Consider the following 14,143-nt stretch of genomic DNA (forward strand, 5'->3'; position numbering starts at 1 on the left):
CCTTGCTGTGGTCCTGTTCCAGGGCCTGGTGAGAGCCAGGGGCTCCAGGAGAGAAGGCTGCTCTGCCCTGGCCAGGCTCCCACTGAGGGCATGTGGTGTCTGTCCAGACTCCTTGCACACTCTAGGTAGGGGGAAGAGTGGCCCTGGCTCTGGTTAAGATTGCTGTGAGGCCCCCACGTGTTTTTCCTACATTGGCTTCTGGGGAAGCTAGTAGCTCCGTTGCTCCATTGCTCCGGGTCAGGGTGTCCTGAGCTGGGGAGACCCCACTACGCCACTCTGTCCTCTGTACCCCTTCAAGTAGACCCATGGAAGATCACAATCTCACCCCTGCACACTTCTCCAAGTCCAACCCTCTGGAGCTGGGGTGCATTGCTGAGGTGAGACAACACAGCCCCCTGGTACAACAGAGAACTCCGCACCATTGTTAGCAGGATGCCTCAAGGCCAGGGCTGGTAATGGACTGCAGTTTGCATCGTGCCATCCTGGCCCAACCTGAACTAATCCTTTGTCCCCTTTACTTCCTCCAATCTGGGTTCTTAGTGGGCCTGCAGGGGTGGCCGACAGCATCCTGAGCTTGGTGGGGCAGGGGCACAGAAAGGCTACGACCCAACCTCCACTTGAGAGTGTCTATTCCGTAGCTCCTCCTCTGCAGATTCCTTCCACTTGCTCTGCAGAAGGCTAATTCTGCAGACCGGACAGACAACAGCATGGCTGGGGACCAGTAGCCCACAGCATGGCTGGGGACCAGTCCACGTGGGCTTCTAGCTGGAGGGGAGGCCAGTGGCCTCTGCGAGAGTCCTTTCTAACTAAGTCACTCCCCATGTAATGCCTCCGGAGTGCTCAGCTTCAGACCTTGGGACATTAGCAACAGCACAGTCCAGGGATTAAGTTGTGGTTCTCTTGGGGAAGGGGGAGGGGGGCCGAAACCCTTTGGAAGTAGATGCAAACATCTTAACCTGTACATTTTTCCTTGGAAGGGCCTATCTAGGCCTTCCTCAGGAGATGTAAAATGCTTCACAACCCTAGAAAGGTCGGAACCACGGATCTGGTGCCCCTCCTTCTTGCTCTCCTTTGTGAATCATCCCTGGCACATGCTGTCTCCGTAGGCTGTCGGTTGGACCCCCACACAGCTCCCCAGAGAGAAGACGAGGGGATACATAGAGGAGCTGAGCTGATTTCCCTGTGCTACTTTGCACGAAATCAAGATGAACTTGGTTAGAATTTGTTGGGGATGGAAGAATCCAGCTAATCAGTGCTCAGAAGCCACATAATCCTTGGGGCCCAGGGGTGGAAGTGGGTCAGGACAGCCGCAGCTCGGCCGGGCCTCCTGAACTCCAGTTCAGACTTACCCAGCCTTGCTCCTGCCCCCAGATTGAGCACTCTGGGCTACTCCGTTCTCCCATTTGGCTCTCTAGCCTGGTTTTCCAGCCACCACCCCGTGATACGAAAGAATGGCCTAGACAAGGAAAAGCAGCTTGGCCAGGACAACCCAGAAGCATGGTAACACGCAAACCAGACTCCGTGATTCTCCACACTAGCCTGGGGTTTCCCTGGCCCTCCAGTGCCCTGTTCCCATCAGCCTAACGTGATGCGATGTGCCCCCAAGGTGACAAGCCAGTCTTGTGTGCAGTGGCAATAAGCTGTCCTCTTGGTCAGCAAGCATGTCATTCAGGTGCTGCCTCACAGTGGTTTCTCAGGGCAGCTGAGGAAATCGCAGCTCAAACAGAACTGCGTCCCCAGCCTGCTGCCCCAGCCTCGTCCCAGCTGGGGACGTGTGATGGAACTGAACCCCAGTGGCAAGCAGTGCCCAGGCCCGGAGCTGTGCCTCCACCCCACCAGGCTCCCCGAAGTCCCCACCAGCTGGAGCTCTGGGCCCCACTGCTTCGAAAGTCTGTCTCAGCCCCTGAGTGGGACAACGGGGGATTGCCGGGCCCTCCTCTGCCCCAGCCCCTGGATGAGCCCTGATGGCAAGCGGAGGAGTGAGGATTAGCTCAGGGCAGGTGGTGAGGGCAGAGGGTCAGAAAAGCACTCATCTTTATTGGACAGCCTCGGGGCCACCTCTGCACTGACCAGGGAGCCAGAAGAGGAGAAAGCGAGCAGGAGGCGGAGGTCAGGGAGGTGCACACCCTCATTTCCAGTCCTTGAAGAACTGCTTGAAGATGGGGCTCTCGCGGCCCTGGGGCAGAATCTCCACCTGCAGCAAGACGGGGAGAGAAGTCTAACCATGAGGTTCCACCAGGCAAGGCCCTAGCGGAGCCGTGGAGCAGGGTACTGGGTGCTAGGCCTGAGTCCACATGGCCGCCCAGGTCACGGATGCTTCTGGCCAAGAAATAAGCCAAGAGAGGGGATGGCTTCAAGCACTTGGGTGCATAGTCCAAGAGATGCAGCTGTCATCTCTGAGCCTTATCAGCTTCCCTTGGAATGACTCATGGAGTCACTGTGCTGGGGCAACAGGGGCAGGACAAGCCGGAGACCAGGGTCCAGAGGAGGCACACACGCTGCCTGCACCAGGCTCTCTGGGCTGCCAGAGGAGGGCTGCCCAACGTCCCCTCAGAAAACTCTGTGTACTTTTGGGATGCCTGGGTGTCTCAGCTGAGCATCCGACTCTTGGTTTCGGCTCAAGTCATGGTCTCAGGGTCGTGAGATAGAGCCCACATTGAGCAGAGTCCGATGCTCTCCTTCCCTCTCTCCCTCTGCCCCTCCCCCATCATGCTCATGTGCGAGCTCGCTCTCACTCAGATAAATAAATCTTTTAAAAAGGAAGAGAAAACACCATGTACTTTTAAATGTTGAAGGATTAAAAGGGCTTTCAACCTGGAGGGGCCCAATGGGGGGCCTGACTGTTCCTGACTGTGCCCAAGGATTTCCAGCCCTTCTTGTCCAGTCTGCAGGTTAGGGGGTCACAGGAAGAGCCCCAGGACGGGGAGGGGGGCACCAGGCGTCTCCTCACCTGAGTGTTGGGGGCATATCGCATGCGGGAGATGAAGTCCTCGGCCACTTGGAGAGCCGCCTGCCGCTCCTTCTCGTTAGCTTTTCGCCCTGGGTCAATTGGAAGGGGAATTTTTTTTTTTTAAGATTTTATTTATTTATTTGACAGAGATCACAAGCAGGCAGAGAGGCAGGCAGAGAGAGAGGAGGAAGCAGGCTCCCTGCTGAGCAGAGAGCCCGATGCGGGGCTCGATCCCAGGACCCTGAGATCATGACCTGAGCCGAAGGCAGCGGCTTAACCACTGAGCCACCCAGGCGCCCCAGGAAGGGGAATTTTTTAAAAAGAGCAGGGACATCCTATTTTTTCAAGGAAAGCGACGGTCGGGGGGGGGGGGCGGGTGTCCATAGATAGCTGGCAGCTTCTCAAATAAATGGACCAGGAGGTGCTAAGATGCTGAGGAGTCTGGAGGTGTAAAGTCAGGCCTGGAGACTTCTCCTAATCTGGCAGCTCCAAATGGGATGGAAACTCTTCTTTCTGCCTGCTCTAATGGAAACCTTCTGCTCGGACCAGGGCCCCATGGATGCTCAGAGTTAGTGTTCCCCCATGGCATGAGACTCTACGTCGAGAGCCCCATCCAGGACACCTTACCGCTGGAGTCTGTCAACTGTACTGTTGATGAGTATCAACAAGTATCAAGCCTTTTGTGTAAACCTAAATAGGACAAAAGGGTGTGATTTATTATTACCTCACTCCCATGATGCCAGAGCTTATAAAAAGCGAGACCATACAGTTATCCATCCCCTCCTGTGGGCAATTCCGTTAGTGCAAGATGTGCTCTGGGTCAGGCAAGATACTTCTCTTGCTAGCTCCCAGTTTTCTTGTTTTGTTTTTGTTTGTTTGTTTGTTTGTTTTGTTTGTTTAGATTTTATTTATTTATTTGAGGGAGAATGAGTGAGAGAGAGCATGAGAGAGGAGAAGGTCAGAGGGAGAAGCAGACTCCCCAAGGAGCTGGGAGCCCGATGCGGGACTCGATCCTGGAAGTCCGGGATCATGATCTGAGCCAAAGGCAGTTGCTCAACCAACTGAGCCACCCAGGCACCCCAGTTTTCTTGTTTTTGTTTGTTTTTCTTCTCTGGTTTCTCTTTCCTAAATGATTCAGTTCTTTGCTTGGGGTTAAATTCCCTTCCGTGGGCATGTGGGAACCCCTCAAGCTCGGAACTGGTTCCATGGGAAAGGTACCTTGTGGCAAGAGGGGAAAAGGCAGCCCCAGTGCCCAGTCTCCCACCATCCCCGCCCCAGCTCACAGAAAGCAAGGAGAGCAGCTCCTTGCTGCTCTGGCCCTTACCGGAGCCTGGAGTATTACTGGCCAGTAGCAGCTACCCTGGGACCACCTAATCCCTCCCCATCTTCCTCCCCAGGCTAGGGCTGCGGGTTTCTCTGGGCTTTGGTTGCCCCCACAAATATTTATTGAGCAAATGCTATTTCGCCACAACACTGGAGATGATATTGTTCTTGCTCTCAGGAAGATTATAATCTGGTCAGGAAGGTAAGACACGCTCGAGAAAAGAGAAGCATGGAGAAAGAAGTTCCCAGGGTCAGTTGGAGACTCAGGGATTTGTTTCAACATTTTTGGAGTTAAACCAAGCGAACAAGCTTGTACACAACAGTGTTTCTATCTCCAGCCAATGTAATTTCTTGGGAAAAACAAGTTCTACTAGTTCATTTCCCAGGGCACCAAGTGAGATTTAATTTATCAAAAGTTTCTGTCATACCCCAAGGCAGAATGGCAAGACTGGGGTCCCAGCAGCCCTGAAGGCCTAGGGGTACTCTAGGACAGCAGTCCCCCAAATGTGATCCTGGACCAGCAGCAAGGCCTGGGAACCAGTTAGATATGCAAATTTTGGGGGGGGTGTTGTCCAGCCATCCGTTCTAATAGGCCCTCTGGTGATTCTAAGGCTTGCTGATACTTCAGAACCCCTGCCTGGAATTTAGGGGTGGGAACAGCAGAGAGAAAAGGCTCAGCAGCTCCCTGGTGCTGTTTTTGAAAGCAATCAGGCAGGCTGAGCCCCAGAGTGGGAAGCATACCCAGGTCTGAGCAGCTGCAGGGGCCTCAGGCTAGAATGGAGAAGCCAGGTGTACCTTTCCAGATGTAGATCTTGCCACAGAGCCCGTTGTCCAGCACGAAGCAGTCATCAGACAGTAGCAGCTCAAGGGCAAAGGGACTGGAGTCGGCCACCTTGGTCAGGTTCATCTGTCCGGTGGCATCAGAGACCTGGGGGAGGATGGGCAGTGCCAGATCCTACCCGCTGCCCCCAGCACACAGCCCTAATCTCCGCCCCTAGACCACAGCCCCCAAGGTCCCCACTCATGGTCCCAGCCCAAGGAGCGGAGAGGAGACTGGGCACACCGACCCTCATGTCACCTCAGTCACTGCAGCCAAGGCCCTGCGGCCATTTGGAAATTAAGTGGACTCCAAATCACAAATGAATGCAAAAAAACCCAAAAAGTAAAGCTCAGCATTGGTTTCACACTGCCTTTTCCAAGAATGGGGGAGAAGTGAAGTGGTCTTTATCTCCTCAGAAGGGCCAGGCATCCATCTGTTTCCCATCTTCACCCCACTCAGAGTCCCAGATAAGCCACCCTGCTGCATGGCCCAACCTTCCCCAGGCTTCCCCCTCTCCCTTCAGCACCCTCTGCCCCAGCCCAGGGCAGGCCCAGTGTGCCCACCTTATACAGAGCTGCAGCCTGGGCATTTGTCCGGTCAGCTGTGAGGTCTTCCTCGGGGTTGCCCTCCTTCAGAGCTGGCTTGGGGCCCAGGACCTAGAGGGGCCACAGCAGGCCAGGTTTCCAGGGACTCCTGGGCATCTGCCCCAGACCTTCCCAACCCATCATGCCTGAGGCTACCACGTCTGGGGGAGGCAAACCGTGTCCTGCACAAGGGCACCCAGCAGAGGCGAGTGAGGGCTGGGTCCAGCCCAGTCCACCTGCCAGGGCACTGGTCCATCCACCCAGAGGGGCGCTTTATTCTAAATCGCACAAGGCACCCCGTGAGAAGCCACAGCCCTAAGCAGTACCCCAAGACCACCCATCCCCACCCCCACCCCCACCCTCCTCTCCTGACCACCCTCCTTCCCACAGCTTCTCCCGGCTGCCCACCCCAACGTTCCCCGACCTGGATCATCTCGGCGGGCTCTTCCCCATCCGTGACGATCTCCACCTGGGCCTTGCCCTGCCGCTCACTGTCCCGGATGGCCAGGGCCAGGTCCCGCGCCTTGTTGCGCTCCAGGATGTTGGACTTGCCACCACACCAGGCGAAGATGTTCTGGAGGGAAGTGGGGAGGCTCAACTGCCTGCATCCAGCCTGCTGTGCACGTGTGTGTGGCGGGGGGGGGGGGGCCGGTGGTCCTGAAGAACTGCCCCTGGGGGCAAGGCCATCTAAGACAACACGACACTTTTTGCGAGAGTGTTCTGTGGCCAACCTATGTCTCTCCTGCTTTCCTTTTCTTCACAAGGCTCACCCGCAAATACATAAAGTCTTGATCTTGTCTGTAATCTATCTCCCCTGACTGGAAAGTAAGCTTCACTAGGGCAGGTGTTTTGCTTTGCTTTGCTTTGTTCACAGCCGTGTGCCCAGTACTTAAACAGAGACTGGCACATATCCAGACACGTATTAAATATTGAATGAATGAATGAACGAATGAGTGAGGGATGGGGTGATTGGCACCCTGGAGCCCCGTATCTCACACCACCACCTGCACCCTGCTGCGCTGGTCTCTTCCCTCCACTCACTACTGCTCACCCTCCTCACACACTGCCCGAGGTGGGCTTCCTGCCTGGAGCCTTCAGTACAAGGTGCAGTCCAGACTCCTCCCAACACTCTCAGGACCTGGATCTCGGGCTCCACAACAATTTTCGCTCCCACAGCTCCTGTCCCCACTCAGGGTCTCAGCCCAGCTAGTCCTCTCCCTGCCGTCAGCATGTGTTTCTGCACCTCTCCCCCTTCAGTGCCTCAGCCTCACCTCGCCTGTCCCTTCACCGGGAGAGGCAAGTCCCCCCTTCGAGAGGCTCTAGTCAGATGGCTCCTGCCTGGAACAGTGGCATCAGCGCCCGCTAGAGGGAGCCCTCCCGGCCCCAAGCACCCCTCAGCACAGGTCCTGCTTCTCGGGAGTCCTCATCGCATCCCAGGGAGCATTACAGCAGGTGACAGGCCTGTGTGGGCTGCCTTCCCAGGGCAAGCCATTTGTGGTCCCCCGGCAGGCTCTGAGTAGGCAGCAGAGGCTCACTGAGTGAAGGGCTGAGCGGACAAATGAATGAGAGGTCTGGCTGGCGCGACCTCAGAGTTAAAAGGCTCCAAGAGGAGGAGATGGTGGGCTGCCGTGTTAGAGACCCTGGCTAGACGGCAGAGGGAGGTTTCTGCCTTTCTGAATGTAAGATGTTTTCTAAAGGCTGGAGCGGCTTCTCTCCCGCTCCCTGGCACTCTTAAAAGCCGGGTGCCCACATGGCGCTCAGCCCCGCCAGCCTGCTCACCTGGCCCAGGTCCAGGATGAAGCAGTCCCCAGTGTTGAAGCTATCCCAGCTCAGTGCCCGCTCGGTGGCCCGGATGTTCTTCTTCCCCTTCACCTGGTACAGTTTCTTGATGGCAGCTGGAGCGGCCCCGGGGGAGGTCTTGTGAAATGCTGAGTCCACTCCGCCCTCCTGCAGCCCAGACCAGTCAACCTTAGCGGGCTGATGGGAGCCCCCCAGTCCTCCACAGCCCCTGCCAGCAGGGGATGGGGTAGGGAGGACCCAGGCCTGAGGGCGCCTGGGCCTCCTGCAGGGTGAGAACTGGCTGGAAGGAGGAGTGGCTCGGAGAGAAGCCGCAGGCTAAGGGTGCCAGAAGGTGGGCTCTGACCTGGTACTTGAGGCCACGTGGGAAGTAGCTCATGAAGAGGTCGGACTCATTGCCCTGCACCTCTCGATGCTGCACGGGCCGCTCCCCAAGTAGGGTGTTGAGATGCACGGCCAGCATAGCGCAGGCCCCCTGCTCGTCCCGGGAGGACTGCTGGCCTGCAGGGGCGGGGAGGGGCAGGCAAGGCCCGTGAGACCCATGCCAGCCCCAGCTCCCGCTGGGGCCACACCCCCAGCTTGGCCCACAGCCTCCTTACCTATCCACAGGTGCAGGTGGGACAGCTCTTCCGGGCCATTGTGCAGCACGAGGTAGGAGTCCCCCGAGAAGAAGACGCCCTGGCTCTCACGTGCTACAGGCACTGGCTTCAGTTTCTCCACCCGCCATACATGCAAGCCAGGATCCTGCACTGAGGCTGGGAACGGAGAGCCGCTGCAGGAGGGAAGCAGGGGGGTGGTGGTGGCCAGGGCCCAGGAGGAGTGGGCCCAAGCAGACACCGGGGAGGACCGGGGTGGGCGGGGGACCGGTGTGGGCATGAGGGAAGCTGTGAGGAGGGCAGTCCTTGAGGCAGAAGGGGAGAAGGGAAAGGGGATGGAGCATATAGCCTACCTCTGGGGGAGGCGTGTGTACATGCTGTTTCCGGTTCTAGAAAGACAGAAGAAGCCGTTATGATTACAAATGTTATGACAACCACCCTTCACTTTGGTCTGGGGACGCCTTTCCAGGTGTCAAATGCTATCATATTCATTAACAATTTCATCGCAAGAGCCCAAGAGATTACCCTGGCTCCATTATGCAGGCAAAGACACTGAGGCTTAGAAAATCAAAGTACAAAGCTTGTGAGTGGCTAGTGAAAACTAGGTTTCTGACTCCTGGGCCAATGTCTTTCTCTTGCTGTGACTTCTCAGCCATACCTCTCCTCTGCTTCCAGAACCCTAACTCTGGTCCTTACACGGGACTGACTGACATACAGCTCTTTAAGTAATAACTGCTTATATTAGAAAAGTCAAAAATCGGGGCGCCTGGGTGGCTCAGTGGATTAAGCCGCTGCCTTCGGCTCAGGTCATGATCCCAGTGTCCTGGGATCGAGCCCCGCATCGGGCTCTCTGCTCACCAGGGAGCCTGCTTCCCCTTCTATCTCTGCCTGACTCTCTGCCTACTTGTGATCTCTCTCTCTGTCAAATAAATAAATAAAATCTTTAAAAAAAAAAAAAAAGAAAAGTCAAAAATCAGTAACTTAAGTTCCCACCATAACAATGCCAGAGAAGGAAAAGAAAATTAAACCCAGAATAATCAGAAGAAATGAAATAATAAAAATAAGTGCAGAAATCAATAGAAATAAAAAAATATATATGGAGAGAAAATCAATGAAGCTGGGTTTTTTTTAAGATTTTATTTATTTATTTGACAGACAGAGATCACAAGTAGGCAGAGAGAGGGGAAGCAGACTCCCTGCTGAGCAGAGAGCCCGATGTGGGGCTCGATCCCAGGACCCTGGCATCATGACCTGAGCCAAAGGCAGAGGCTTTAACCCACTGAGCCACCCAGGTACCCCAAGAAGCTGGTTTTTGAAAAAAAATCAATAAAACTGATGAGCCTTTAGATAAACTGATTAGGAAAAAGAAAAGACATAAATTTCCAGTTCAGAAATAAGAGAATGATTCACTACAGATTCTACAAATATTAAAAGGACAAAGAAAATATTACAAAAACTTATGCCAATATTTTCAACAAAATATATGAAATGGGAAAATACCTTGAAGGATATAAATTATGAAAGTTCAATCAAGAAAAAATAGACTACCTGAATAGTTTTCATATCTATTAAAGAAACTGAATTTGTACTTAACCCTCTGCCTCTAATTGCATATCATGGTACATTCTTTTTATTTATTTTTTTCTTTTCATTCTTCCTTTCTTTCTTTGAGAGAGAGGGAAAGGGAGAAGCAGACTCCCTGCTGGGCAGGGTTCAATCCCAAGATCCTGGGATCATGATCTGAACTGAAATCAAGAGTTGGATGTTCAACTGAGCCACCCAAGGGACCCCCAAGACATGGTACATTCTACCAAAAATTTAAAGAAGACAAAGTACCAATTCCATTTTCCAGAAAATAGGAGAGAGAACTTTCCCAATTCATTCTATGCCACCAGCATTATCCTGATATAAAAAAACAAGATAAATATATTATAGAAAAGAAAATTAGCGTGTACCTGATTCTAGAAGGACCTTGAGGGACTGAGGAAATTTTTCCTCCCCCACACCTCAAATGTCATGTTATTCTATAGGTCAGTGAAAGCAATCTTTTTTGGACAAGTTACTCAAGAGGGAAATGGTAAAGGCAAGTATTTCAAAAATATATATTATTTTTTTTTAAATCAGCAAATGCAATAGCTACAGCTTCGCTTACCATCTGTTTCCTATGTTTCTATTACTACACAGCTTCTTTTTTTCTTTCTTGGCTTAAAATGCACAGCCCACACTAGCCAGCACTTTAACACAATTCACGCTGTGCAGGTGAACAGCATCTGCTACTCAGGGTTAAGGGCCTGGGGAATTTCAGGGTGAAGAGACAAATGGGCACCATGGGGAGCTTTTTGGGGCTGGAGAAGCAGGAAGGGCGAAGAGCCATCCTTAGGGGATAAGCAGGAGAGGAGAGGGTGTTGGGTCTGAGCAGAAAACGGAGGGAAAACAGGAGCAGTGGTAATGGCTGTCAAAAACCACGGGAATCATGACTTCTTTTCCATTCCTAACTCACAGCAGAGCTGAAGGCATTGTTTGGAATCACTCTTTCCCAAAGCAGGAGGCAATGAGGGGAAATTTGGGGAGGGAACCTTTAATGTTCCTCCATTCCACAAAAGGTCACATGCTTGCCCACATCCCTTGCCACAGGCCCTCAGCCTGTGACTCAGGTCTGAAAGGGTGGGGCGGCTATCCCACGCCCCAGCCAGCAAGGAGAGATAGTGTGAACAAGAGGGTCAGTTGTGAGCTTTACTATTTTTCCTTTTATGTCCCTGACCGGGGAGCTCGGGCCATACCCCAGAAGCAGGCAGCCCCCCATCGGAACTGCGGGTCTCCGGGATCCACTTGGCCACCTGCTTCTTCATCATCCTCCCTGCCTGATCAAATTAGCTTGGGATCTTATAAAAACACAGCTGCCCCAGCCCCAGGCCTGGAGATTTTGATCACAGAGGTGTGGAGTGGGGCCTGTGCATCTGCATTTTGAACATACGTTCCAGGTGATTTTCCGCTGCCCGTTAACTGGCCAGAAAGGCATCTCACACCTGCCTGTACATTAGAATCATCGAGCTCAAAAAAATATCCCAGTATCCAGGCCACACACCAGAACAGTTGAAATCAGAGTTCCCGGGGTGGAGCCAGGATGGAGGGCAGGTGTGAGAAGTTCCAGGGAGACTCTAAAGTTCAGGTCGGGGCGGGAACACCTGCCATCCCGTCAGATCCCTGCCCCTTGGCCTTCTGCTCTAGGGGCCATCAGACACCTCTCCCTTCCAGCGACTCTGCTCAAGCCCACAGCAGCTTAAGCTTGCCCAGTGTTCACACCCACTTCAAGTCCAGTGAAGCCCCACCACCCTCTAGGCCCAGACCAAACCCCAGCTGTCCAATGAGCCTGCCAGGACGTTCGGCAGTCTTTTCCGGGAGCACTCCCAGCCCTCTCACTCAGGAGCAGATACTCCAGTCTCTACCTGCAGGTTGTCTATTAGGATGATCTGGCAGCTTCACATCTCAGCCAGAGCCGAAGACTCGACTGACACGCCTGTGTTCCTCCAACAGCCCAAGATAGGCTCCGTGCAATTCCATACAAAGTCTACACTGGGAGCTTGGCACTGGGCAAAGTGATGGTGGGGGCACAGAAATGAGAAAGAACAACCCATGTCTCATGGTTTACCTGGAGGAGACAGAGCAGTCGGGAGCCATCACACCCAGTGGCTCCACAAACTTCCCCTAAGTGGGGAATGTCATAGAATCACAGATGTCAGCGTTAAAAGGCGCCTAAATACTTATCTAATCCTGTTCCGCATCTGCCTCCCAACACATGCCCATACGTACACAGTGCAGGAATCTCTTCTACAGCATCCCTCACCGTCCTCCTCTTGCACACTTCTGGTGATGGGGAACTTACCACCTCACAGGATAGCCTCTTCCACAAATACCTCTTACCTTAAAACCTTTGCTTCTTCCCACTCTCGGAGTACTCTGAGTTATGGATCTGCCTACCTCCCCTACTAGGCTATAACGGGCCCTTTGGGCGGAGACAGTACTTTGCCTCTCTAAACATAGCTAGAACCTGAAGGGGAGCAAAATATACCACCCCAAAATAAGCCTCTTTGGCATGTTGATTATTTTAAACCGGCTATTTTTAAGAAGCAGCAGACTCAGGTAACATTCTGAAAACGAAGTAGAAGTTGTCCTTGATAAGAGACATTTACTCTTATAAGGGAAATCTCCCTTGGGAGGGGGGATGACTGTAGCAACTTATCCAAGGGGGAAGCAGCCACTTAAATCTTCGTAACAATCTTTCCCTTGTTCATTATGCCTTTCCTGGTAACCTCCTGTAACTGACCCCCAACATCTTTTTTTCTTTAACATAAGATGGTATTTAATGGTATTTCTAATGGCTTCAATCATTTCAGGGTGTTTTCCTGGGTCTCTCCCAAGTATACAGGAGGTATACACGTGATTAAACTGTTTTTCTCCTGTTAATCTGTCTTGTATCAATTTACTAGACCAGAATCTAGAAGGGAAGAAGGGAAAACTTTTCTGCCGCTATAAACCCTACCCTGTGCCGGGCACCCGGCGGGCGCTCAGAGAACATACAGGATACCTAGGACTTGTAGGGCTGTGGTTCCAACAGCAGCACAGCGGGAGCCCAAGAGAGCACCGGATTTCACAGGCTGGGACAGGTTGCAACAGCCCTAGAGCCAGAAAGCAGAGGCTGGGGAATCCAGAGAGACTGTCCGGAGGCCAGGAGTGGGGGAGGGTGCACAAAGGGCTTGGCCCTCAAACAGCGCTGACTTCCTTAGGATCCTGCCTTTGAGGACAGCCTGGGGAGCCTGGGGAGTGGGGGGGCTGCTGTGATGCAGACCTTTAAGACAATGCTTGACAACTGTCCGAACAGCTGTCCCTGCCTGCCCTCCTGTGCTATCTCCGTCCTCCTCAAGACACTGCCTTTTGATCCGAAAAGGTCCCTTCACCTCGTGGTCCATTTGCCTCTAGTTGTGAAATGAAACAGCCCTACCTCACTCCTCAAGAAAGGGTGGCAGAGTAAGCGTCAACACTAGAAATGACAGCAGGTCCCCCCAGCCTGGGACACGGGCATTCCCGGGGGCAGGGGGGAGCTGGGTCCAGAGGCCTTGCCTGGGGAATCCCTAGCTAGTGCTCTTTTCCCTGACACCAAGTGGAGCTCCTACTCTTTCCCTCCTCCACCTTTCCCTTCCTACTTCCTCTCCTTCTTCTACCCCAGGCTCCGGAGCAGACCCTCGACTGAGGTCTCACAGAATTTGCAAAATAATGGGCTGTGCTACAGTTTGAATTCAAATGCTCTGCCCTCTCCCGCAACCACAGCAGCCCACCCGTCTACAGTCAGGCCAGTCCAGTCTCAGGAACCCGCATCCTCAAATCTGTCAGGATATCTGCACCTCCTCTCCCGCCAGGCAGGACACGCCTGACCCAGCAGTGGGTCCTCAGTATCCTAGGCACAACCCGCCCTCCTCCAGGGCATCCTTGGGGCTCCAGACAGACCATAAATGTACCTGGAGCCTGGCACAAAGCTGCCAGGACAGCGGGCTGGGGGACACCGGTCCCGGACAAAGCGGCTTCCAGAAATGTGAGTCTCTGCTTCCAGACCCTGGTAGCCAGCCCTCCCCTGCCCACGCTAGAGGGTCCCAGGGAGAAGTCCCAGGGGCCGGCTCTTCCTCACCCACCCAGCCACTTTCACCTTTCCGCAGCGCTCCTTCCTGGCACTTCTGCTTTTCAGATTCTTCCTCCCAGCCCGCCCCACCCAACTTCTCACTTCCCGAGGTCCAGGGCAGGGCTGCCCCGCCCACCCGCCCCGCCTGGCTCCGACTCCGCCCCGCCTGGCTCCGACCCCGCCCCCGTGGAGCCTGGTCCCCTTCCGCCCGGGGAGGGGGGCGGTGCAGAGGGGCCAGCCGGCTTCAATGGAGAAGGGCGAGCACTGGGGCCCAGCAGGGGATGCTGCCAGCTTGGCTCCTTGCTGGCACCCGGCGGGGCATGGGGTGCTAACGTCCACTCCGGATGTGGTGGTTTCCCCATAGTGGTCTCAGGCGGCTGCAGGCCAGGGTAGCCTCTGAGT

General features: G+C 54.0%; 1 protein-coding gene across 4 annotated transcripts; it reads right to left on the reverse strand.

The window, feature by feature from the left end:
- Positions 1-2,017: 2,017 nt before the first annotated feature.
- On the reverse strand, positions 2,018-13,849 carry CAPG (capping actin protein, gelsolin like). Of its 4 annotated transcripts, none has more exons than XM_044261539.1 (10): positions 13,769-13,849; positions 8,424-8,459; positions 8,074-8,246; positions 7,821-7,975; positions 7,457-7,624; positions 6,102-6,251; positions 5,657-5,749; positions 5,069-5,201; positions 2,951-3,039; positions 2,018-2,194 (listed from the first exon to the last, which is right to left on the reverse strand). In XM_044261539.1, the coding sequence occupies exons 2-10, from the start codon at positions 8,444-8,446 to the stop codon at positions 2,129-2,131; spliced, it is 1,050 nt and encodes a 349-aa protein (XP_044117474.1). In that variant the 5' UTR covers positions 8,447-8,459; positions 13,769-13,849; the 3' UTR covers positions 2,018-2,128. The 4 variants fall into 4 exon arrangements, with proteins under 4 accessions (XP_044117474.1, XP_044117476.1, XP_044117475.1 ...); XM_044261541.1 differs by having other exon boundaries at positions 13,755-13,827; XM_044261540.1 differs by lacking the exon at positions 13,769-13,849 and adding an exon at positions 13,584-13,747.
- Between the last annotated feature and the right edge of the window lie 294 nt (positions 13,850-14,143).

The sequence above is a fragment of the Neovison vison genome, chromosome 8 (genome assembly GCF_020171115.1).
Source record: "Neovison vison isolate M4711 chromosome 8, ASM_NN_V1, whole genome shotgun sequence".
NCBI classification, from domain to species: domain Eukaryota; kingdom Metazoa; phylum Chordata; class Mammalia; order Carnivora; family Mustelidae; genus Neogale; species Neogale vison.